The sequence below is a fragment of the Acyrthosiphon pisum genome, chromosome X, assembly GCF_005508785.2.
Source record: "Acyrthosiphon pisum isolate AL4f chromosome X, pea_aphid_22Mar2018_4r6ur, whole genome shotgun sequence".
In the NCBI taxonomy this organism is placed as follows: domain Eukaryota; kingdom Metazoa; phylum Arthropoda; class Insecta; order Hemiptera; family Aphididae; genus Acyrthosiphon; species Acyrthosiphon pisum.
Genome location: NC_042493.1, coordinates 121859009 through 121868876, shown reverse-complemented (window position 1 = coordinate 121868876; position 9868 = coordinate 121859009). Strand labels below are relative to the sequence as shown.

The window sequence follows — 9868 nt, the reverse complement described above, 5'->3', positions numbered from 1 at the left end:
GTTAAATTATAATAATTCAATATTGTTCAACTCGTACTCCGCTACTCCTGTTATCTTCAATATACTACCCTTAAGAACAGGGTTACTCAGGTGATAGTGTATTTTATTGGTTATAATATTATAATTATTTTAGTCTTGAATAAAACATTGTATTCGTTGCTATATCGTGTTAATTGTGTTAGTCTATGAACGCAGGTCATAAGTTTCTAGGACCTGTAAAATATAACTCAGAAAACTTTATTTATATCAATTCAACAACCCGGATCTAAGGACCGGTTCGTGTAGTGGGAATAGCCAACCAACTACTCCTTAACTGGATAGAGTTAGGTATAAATATCGACAGCCACTGGGTTTGACAAGCCGAGGAGGTGTGTTGCACCATATAGTCTACAACATATAATAATAATATAGATGGATTCATACTTATATAGATACATATACAAAAGAGATATAAGAGATTCTTATATTACGATTTCCTTCTTCTAACTTAAATGGGTTTATAACACTCTAATACTGTAAAAACGTAATATTTTGTCGCAGATGGTTAGCTGTAACATATTTCGAGCCATTGGGCGCACGAAGAGCTTTTCCCTGCTTGGACGAGCCTGTGTATAAAGCAATCTTCAAGATAAGGTTGATTCATAAAAAAGGATTGACTTCGATAAGTAATATGAAATTCATGAATCAAATAAACTGGTAAGTCTAATTGATACAGGATAATAAAGTGAAAGAATAAACCGTTTATTGTAAATGTAAAATTATAATATTTAATTAAATCATTTTGTACGATATTATAATATAGATATTGGTGATTCAATGTTATAGCCCTTCGAATTCAGATTATGTTGTTGACGAATTCGAAGAATCTCCACCGATGTCTACTTATTTAGTAGCATACATGGTGTCAGATTTCGTATACACTGAAGCAAATAGTGAAAATGACCAAGTGAAGTACCGTATTATATGCAATAAGGACTTAGCCAATCAAACAGAATTTGCCATTAACTTGGGACCGAAGGCCCTGAAATACCACGAGGAATATTTCGATGAAAAATTCCCGCTGCACAAACAAGACATGGCAGCCAAACCCGATTTATCTTCAGGTTCTATGGAGAATTGGGGTCTTGCCACATTTCAGTACGTAAAATAAAAATCTGTTAACACCAGTATAATATAATACTATAATATTGAAGTACGTCGTATTTTATAGTTATCAATATTATATGATATTATATTGTTATATATAGTTTAATTATTATTCATTATACTAAAATGTATGGTGTCTGTAAATCGAATTTCTAGTTATAATTTAGGATATATCTCCACGAATATAGTTTACATTTCTATTCGACTGTAGCCTAAAGGATTCTTAAATAAATATTTTCAGCATATGGTTATTATGTACACAGAATATTGGGACTATAATATATTAATATTGTATGCAGTACACATGGGTTGTTTTGTACCAAGTACTTGCCAACGAGCACCACGTACCTCTATATTAAATATTTAGTTCAATTTTAGGATTATTCATGGTCAATCACATAATAATGTGATTTGGTAAATATCTTGTATATTATTAGCGTGTCTCATAACTACCACCGCTGATGGTTGACATACAGTGTGTTTAACAATTAAGATAAAAAAGAATATTTCGAACGCATGACCTCGAATTTCAATTAGGTCTTTTTTACTGCATAAAGGATTTAATAATACATCTATTTTTCTGTGTATGTGCAGTGTAACAATTTTTGTTTTGAATAGTAACACCTAATTTTAGATTCTGAGCGGAGCGATAAATGTATTGATTTTACAATGATGTGTGTTTCTTATTTTAGATTCTGAGTGGAACAATATACTCGATATACTCGATATTGTTTTATATTGATTATTTTTTATTTAATTTGACAATAGGGTTTGTCTAGAAAGCCGTCTATAGTTCTAATTCTAACACCTATAGTCACGCACGTTTTAGATCTTATTTTTAACACTTGCATTTCAGTTGAAACTAGTTTAGAGCGGGGAGACGAATATATATATATTATATATTTGTATAATCAATATATTGTGATACAATGATGGGTGTTTTATTATTTTTGTTTTATTTTTTGTGTCTGTGTACACAATAAATAGTCGAAATAATGCTTTGAGATTCAACTTCAGATGGAAAAGTGAATCCAATAGTTTTCAAAATCGTCGGAAAAAACAAAAAAATATTAAGGAAAAGTGGCATTTTTACGCAAAATTTGTTTTCGACAAAATCGATTTTGGTTTTCTGTGTAACTCAAAAACAAATTACCATAGATTAGACATATTCACTGAATGTTTATATTAGCATTTGCTAGACACCATACAATTTTTAAAGGATTTTTACATCTTTTGAGCTGTGTACGGACGTTATCAGTTTCCAATTTTTTTGGGTTTTTTTTTTCTATAGATGTCAATAAAATTGTATTCTTTAGGTAAAAAGCTTGAAAATTTAATACAAAGCTTCTCAGATATTATTACAATTATAGCTAAAAAATATTAAAAAAACATAGGCACTATTTTTTTTTTATAAGCATTTAAATTTCGATTTTTGATGACATATTTTGGCAAATTTAACAAAGGGTTCCACGCGTAAGTAGGTTATCCTGTAACCAAAAAATCTCTTAAATATGAAAACACGGTTTATTTTTTTGTATTTTTTATGTTCTAATTTTGAAAAAAATACATATTAAATAACAAAGATTTTAGTTATTTTGTTGTAATTTTTTTTAATATTAGTTCAACTTAGTGACTACTATATTAATAATAACTATTAACATTATAAATATAATAAACAATATCCACACTGACAAACTAGCTCCACTCAGAATCATTTTTCATATACAATTGTAAAAATCATTGAATTAAAATTTAATACCATCCATTATACGGCGATTCACTTGTAACCTACTGCACATGGGAGTGACGTCCGCTTAAGGGTCCCGGTTCCAGTTTTTCAAATTTTTCAAATTTTTCCACAATTCTATAAAATTTGAAAATAAAATTTTATATTTTAGTTGCTACCTCAATTATAAGACTTTTCCACTAATCTACTCCCCGTTAATTATTTAGGGGTGGTTGATAGGGTGTATTATATAGAAAAAATTTACTTTACGGGAATAACTCTCAAGCTTTATAGAATTGTCGGATTTTGATGACTATTTTTTTATCTGAAAGAAGAAAACTTCCTACAGCCCGCATCGATCTCTGATTTTGTATTTTATTTTAAATAATAGTATAAAATAATTTATAATAAAAGCAAAAAATTGTCTTTTTTTTAAAGACTTATAATTAAGTTTGAGTTGAAAATATCGAATAAAATAGTTCGATGCTGGTTGTAGAGTATTGTATTCTCCTCTATTAATAAAAAAAAAAAATTATCAAATTTGGTTAACTCTACAGGGCAGGATCATTATTCCCGTAAACCGTGTTTTTGAGGACAAAATCACATTTGCACCGGACGCCTTGACCATCTCTCTTTAATTTAAACATTCAATCTTGATTTAATAATATTCTAGTTTTAATTAGTAAAAATCAGTTTTGATGAACGGGGGTTGTAAAGTAATATCCAGTTAAAACTGGATATTACAGATTTCGAGTTAAAACTGTAATATATAATATTGTTTAGTACCGTCGTACCAATTCCCAGCCGTAAAATCATATTAAATAATTATTATTTAGAGAGAGCGGTTTGTTAATGGATCTGGACGTGACCGTAATTGATGACGTATATGAAATAGCCCATTTAATCATTCACGAACTGGCTCATCAATGGTTTGGTGGTATCGTTACCATGAAATGGTGGACCGGCCTTTGGTTGAATGAAGGATTTGCCGAGTATGCAGGATTCCGCGGAGTGGATTTTGTAAGTTTCATAACCGTCAGACGGTTTTTAATATCCAATTTAGTATGGTAAAACGTAATCATATTATTGTTTTGTTTTTTTTTTCATACTATATAGCTGTTCCCCGAATCAAAGTATTTCCAAGTCGAAAACGTTAAAAACTTTTTACTCGTTTTGGACCAAGATTCGCTTCAATCAGCACATCCGTTGGCGGTAGCTATAGGAAAGCCTGATGAAATAGCGCCAATTTCGGCGGACCCAATTACGTTCGCAAAGGGACCAATTTTGTTGCACATGATAAACACGTTCCTAGGCGAGAACACGTTCAAACAAGGCGTTAGAAACTACATACACAAATACAAATTTTCCAATGCCGAACAGGATGACTTGTGGTGCTCATTGACGGAGGAAGCACACCGACAAGGAACTTTGGACAAAAATCTAACCGTAAAACAAATAATGGACACATGGACGTTGCAAACCGGTTATCCCGTATTGAATGTCATCCGAGATTATTCTGCGGGCACGGTTACATTGTCCCAGGTAAACTCGCGAACAAAAATAATTGGATTTCTTATTATGTTATGTCGATGAGATTCATTGTTTTTAAAAGAAATATTTTCTTATAATACTATACGTACGTGCTACAGGAAAGGTATTTATCAATCAAATCAAACGGTACGGACAATAAAACCTGTTGGTGGATACCAATCACTATGACAACTTCAGGGGACTTTAACCAGACAAATCCGACATTTTGGTTGAATTGCGAAAACAACAACCTCACCACACCATTGGCCAAAGACAACGAGTGGGTCATCTATAACATGCAGATGACCGGTAGGTCTTATATTATTATAGGGCTATTATTGATTCGAATCGATTTTATCGTTTAATTAATTATAATATAATAGTAATACTATATTCATTATATGTTTTTGTAGTTTTATCCAGAGTGTTTTACGATACACGAAACTGGATGGGTATCATTTGTACGCTGAACGATCCAACTAAATACGAAACTATACCCACGTTAAACCGAGTACAGCTGATCTTGGATTCGCTAAGCTTTTCTCAAGTCGGTGACTTGGACTACGAAATCACGTTTCAACTTTTGAAATATCTAAAAAACGAAAAAGAGTATACACCGTGGTTTGCTGCACTTAGTGGTTTGGTAATGATTGATGATTTACTGAAAAGGACTCCGAATCATGCAGTGTTCCAAGTTAGTTTAAAAGGCATTTCTTATTTTATTATTAATTACAAATGTCTAGGACTTCTAACGACGAGCTATTAATTTATCCACGAATAACACAGTTATAACTTATAGCAAACGTACAAAAAAAATCGTTGAAGACAGGGTGTCCCGTGAGGATTTACCCATTGTGATATCTCCTGAAATAAAGAAGATATCTCAATTCAAGGTGGGGGGTGGCTGTTGAAATGGCTAAAAATCATGTAATTTGGAAAACCCAAACTTTTTTCAGCTCAATCATTTGTAAGTCATTTGTAAAGGTGTGTAAAAACAAAATTTTCGTTCGTAAAGAAAACATAAAAAAGTTATAACACTTATGATACAATACAGATTTTAATTTTATAATACAATCAGTGGGTCATAAAATAATTAGCCATGAGCTGTGTGTTTGATATACCTTTCTTACACAAAAATATATAAAGGGTCTTCAACCTAAAATCAAAGTGAATGATCACAAAGGGCATTAACTCATAATTTAATTTTTCTCCAATTTTATATGGTAATTACTAATTATCTTTAATCTTATATTAGAATAATGGTCCTAGGAAAGTCAAACAAGTCAAACAACCCAACAAGTCACCTCGACCAAACCAAAATATTGCTTTTTTCCTCTGTTTGGAGCCATTTAATAATTTAGGTAATTCCTGAAAATGAGTATCAATGTTGAGTTGTAGATGAATTTCTAAGTGTTTTGTCAACTACTGGAAAATAGTATTGATTTGAATTTTCAGATCTAAGTTAGTAGAAATTTAAAATAATCTCATCATTCAGCATTGTCAAACTTTTTTTATCATTGTTCAGTGAAAATGTTCTTTCGGAAGACTCACAGTTAAGATTTAATTTTATACATCAAGAAGATACGCAACACTCAAAGTTGAAAGAATCAAAAATACCTATGCAAAATAAAATATCATAATTTAGTGCACCGTATAATTAAAAACGAATTTATTTTGTATGGCATACAAAACTCTAATAACGAAATGATATACTCATGCGATACAGACAATCAACTGCTATAAGTCCCGAACACCATACTAATTTTATTATATTTTGAATATTTACCTGTTGTACTTACTTAATGTATGGACGTTGTTTAATGAAATATGGTTTCAGAAAAATATGCGGGATATGTTGTCGTGTATGTATAGCAAATTCAGAAACATGGACGAGAAAGTTAATGGTTATGAAAACATACAACTTCAAAGTCTCGTGATTTCCAGAGCTTGCCAATACAAAACAAAGGACTGTATCCAACGAGTTCTGGACTTGTTTAGAAAGTGGATGAAAAGTAGTGACCCAGACAATAATAATATGTGAGTTTTATCGAAGTTTAATTGAATAAAATACTAATTGTAATCAAAATATATTAGATTGCCTAAAGAATTGAAAGAAACTATTTGCATTCAAGCTGTACAATATGGAGGTGAAGAAGAATGGAATTTTTTATTTGAACGTTATCAACGTTCCAATTTGCCGATTGAAAAATATTATATGATCTTTGCTTTAGGATATACTTCAATAGAATCGTTACTACTGAGGTATTAATATAGTTTAATACAGACAGCACATTAATGTTTTACATTGTTTTTGATTTAGATATTTAAATTGGTCACTTGATGAATCTATTATTCCCAGAGAAGACGCCCCCCTAGTATTCTACTCTGAAACGTTCAATGAAGTTGGATTTTTAGTAGCAAAAGAATTTTTGTATTGCAAAATTGCAGATATATATGAATAGTGAGTTATCGAGAAATTTTGGTATTTTGTTAATGTCAATATTCACATTATGTAGTATAAACAAATTAAAATAAATTGAAAGGTCAAGTAAATTATTAATTTAATTTTATATTTGTAGCTATCAACGTCAAGGCGATAGTTTAGGTGGATATGTAAATAATATTGCGTCTCAAATGAAAACTAAAGAAGAATTAGAAGAGGTAATTAACACAACAAATTATTTTGTTAAAAACCAAAAGTTTCATTCAAATGTTTTTTTTTCCATACAGCTCCAATCATTTATTACTAAATCATCAAGTTACTTTAAAGAACCTGATTCGGTTATCAATCAGATAACTGAGACTATTAAGAAAAACATTGAATGGACATCGAAGTTTTATAATAAAATAGTACCATATTAATGATGTTATGAGTGTGGTGCCTGAAGACAGTTTGATTTGTGTTAATAACTGTACAGTTTTCGGCCACTTTGACATAATACATATCACGTAACATACTAGAAATATTAAGTTATTCCCATTTTTAACTACATACTTTTTTAATAATCTGGCGTGGTTAATATTTTACCTTGAGTTGTGTCACAAGATGCAAGTTTCAGATCAGAATAGTTTATTGGATATCTTAATTAAACATGTCATATTTAAACGTCATTAAATATATTCATTTATTTTTCACAAGTTAACATAACTCTATGTACATATAACTATGAAGTATGATTACTTTCTTTTATTATAATAAATAATAACATAAATAAATTGTTTCTTTTTACAAGACAAATAATAGTTGAGAAAAATAATATTTCTCTTACAACCAATTCAGGTCCTATTTTATAGTATTTTTTTTTTAAATATATATACCGGGTGATTCATTTATCATTGAACACTCATTATTTCAAAAAGTGTACATTTTTTTGAAAATATTTTTTTACATAGTTTCAAGTCGCTTATAGAACAACGTTTTTCTTAAAAAATTATATTTTTAAATACTTTTTTCCTTATAATTACACGTACCTACCTCACCGTTGGTATAAAAAGTATTGATACACACAAAATCCACATTATTGTGATTGTAAAACAATATGTAGGTATTAAATTTAAATTTAATGCCTAAACTTAATAATAATAATTTAATAAACACATAATAATTAATAATATAGACGTCGAGTAAATTGAAAAGTTTAATCGAGTTAGTTGACTGTTAAATTTGTACGATATTAGTAGGTAGTTAATCTAGGTATATCGTCAAAAGTTAATTTAGAGAATTATTGTACCTACAACAGTATTGTACTTACTCACTGATAAGCTCTGTTAAAACAAAGTTATTACCTATGTTATTAATTACCGCGCCCAAGTCATATATAGTATTGTGATTGTACCACTTTTAATTAAACATTTTTTTTTTTTTAATTCTTTTTACTTAATTCACACTGCAGTGATAATAAGCAATAACATGTTTCTGTATACCTGTTAAATTATATTAAATCCAGAAATATGTGTAGGTACTGATTTGTTTTTATCGAAGACCATTCTTCTATAGTATTGCAAATACGACAGACCGGAAAAATATGTACTCAGATACCTGTGTAGTTTTAAATTTATCTAACATGAAATTTATATTTTTATACACTCGCGCGTGATAATGCACTTTTACTTTGTATTCGACAAAACCAATGGTCATTGGGCTGAATTAACTGCAGAACATTGTTGTTCATAATTTTATTGTGTACGTCATCGACGATGGTTATATTACCTTTCTAAAAAACAAAATAATAAACTGACGTAATAATAATTGTTCACTATTATGCATATTATAATAATTGTTCTGTCTATAATGGTGGGTACCTATACATTAGGTATAGCTTAGTAATAAAATATAACAATTATCGACAAAAGATAATAGAGATACCATATATCGTATAAACGCGTAGTGCCTATATTATAGCACGCACGAGTGATTATATACCTACTTATAAAATATTTTGCGTGGTTTTAAAAGGGAATTTTGAAAAAGTGTGCCAAACTAGTTGTTGCCTTTTACGTATTTGTGTATCGGATGAGCAAAAACCGCGATAAATATTTGATTTTTTGTTAGGTAAGATGATAATGTGAGCATAAAATAATTTGAATATTATAGTGTCAATATTGCAGACACACATATACGACCAAAATTGAATACTACACGCAGAACCATAAAAAAAATGACTAGCTTCGTCAAAATTTAAATTTAAAACGCTTATTAAAAAATATCGTAACTACCTAAGTAACCAGTTCTGGCACTGTTAAAATACAATTTTATAATTAATTATTATATGTATAATATATATTATAGGGTTCTGAATTTAAAATATTTCAATGAAATTATGAAAAATATTTTTTCTTCTTTTAAAAATATTCGGTTATAGATGATTAGAAAAGATATATTGATTACCCACTTGGAAAGAAAGAAAAACAGTTTAATTTTGTACATTTATTATTTCATATTTATATATTATCTATAATAATTAATGTATTGCTGAAAAATATTCCTGACATAATTTTGAGGGTAAAAACATATTTGAGTTTTAAAACATTATTGTTTTATGCTGACTGTCAACGATCCAAAAGATAATGATTTGAAATAAAATTGAAGTCAATTTCAACAGTGAATGAAATAATTGTGTATTTTCAGTAATTATAAAGTGTACAAAAGTCATATGTGTGTGTATGTGGCTAAGTGATGTTAAGGTGCTCCAGACTCTTTAATTTAATAGGTAGATACTTAAATCATATTTTGTATAATATTGTAAAATGTCACGACTCACGGCTATTAAGAGTAGTTTAAGTCTAATCATTGTGAATATACTATGCATTCACAGAGCTATGGATCTCAACAATATGTATAATGTTGAGTTGGTTTATGAGTTTGTAACTTAAGAGTTAAAGGGCAATGTTTAAATTTGTTATACTCGTATTATAGATTTGTTAAACAACTTGTATATTATATGTAAATAGGTATGTTACATTTTT

General features: G+C 29.4%; 2 protein-coding genes across 8 annotated transcripts in view; one reads left to right on the top strand and one right to left on the bottom strand.

Moving 5' to 3' along the window:
* The window catches only part of LOC100574012 (aminopeptidase N), a 154184-nt gene that overhangs the window by 86667 nt on the left and 57649 nt on the right, over positions 1 to 9868 (bottom strand). The gene's annotated exons all lie outside the window — the stretch shown is intronic.
* Positions 1 to 9868, top strand: part of LOC100169117 (aminopeptidase N) — a 40858-nt gene that overhangs the window by 12512 nt on the left and 18478 nt on the right. For 4 of the 7 annotated variants that reach the window (XM_029492716.1, XM_029492714.1, XM_029492712.1 and 1 more), the window contains exons 6-13: positions 3709 to 3892; positions 3989 to 4414; positions 4522 to 4711; positions 4816 to 5096; positions 6240 to 6439; positions 6497 to 6664; positions 6723 to 6863; positions 6982 to 7063. In XM_029492716.1, the coding sequence (XP_029348576.1) occupies positions 3709 to 3892; positions 3989 to 4414; positions 4522 to 4711; positions 4816 to 5096; positions 6240 to 6439; positions 6497 to 6664; positions 6723 to 6863; positions 6982 to 7063 (1672 nt within the window). Of the gene's footprint in view, positions 1 to 540; positions 697 to 825; positions 1138 to 3708; positions 3893 to 3988; positions 4415 to 4521; positions 4712 to 4815; positions 5097 to 6239; positions 6440 to 6496; positions 6665 to 6722; positions 6864 to 6981; positions 7064 to 7132; positions 7561 to 9868 lie in introns of those variants that run through there. The other 3 variants (XM_029492720.1, XM_016801389.2, XM_016801393.2) reach the window with 3 other exon arrangements.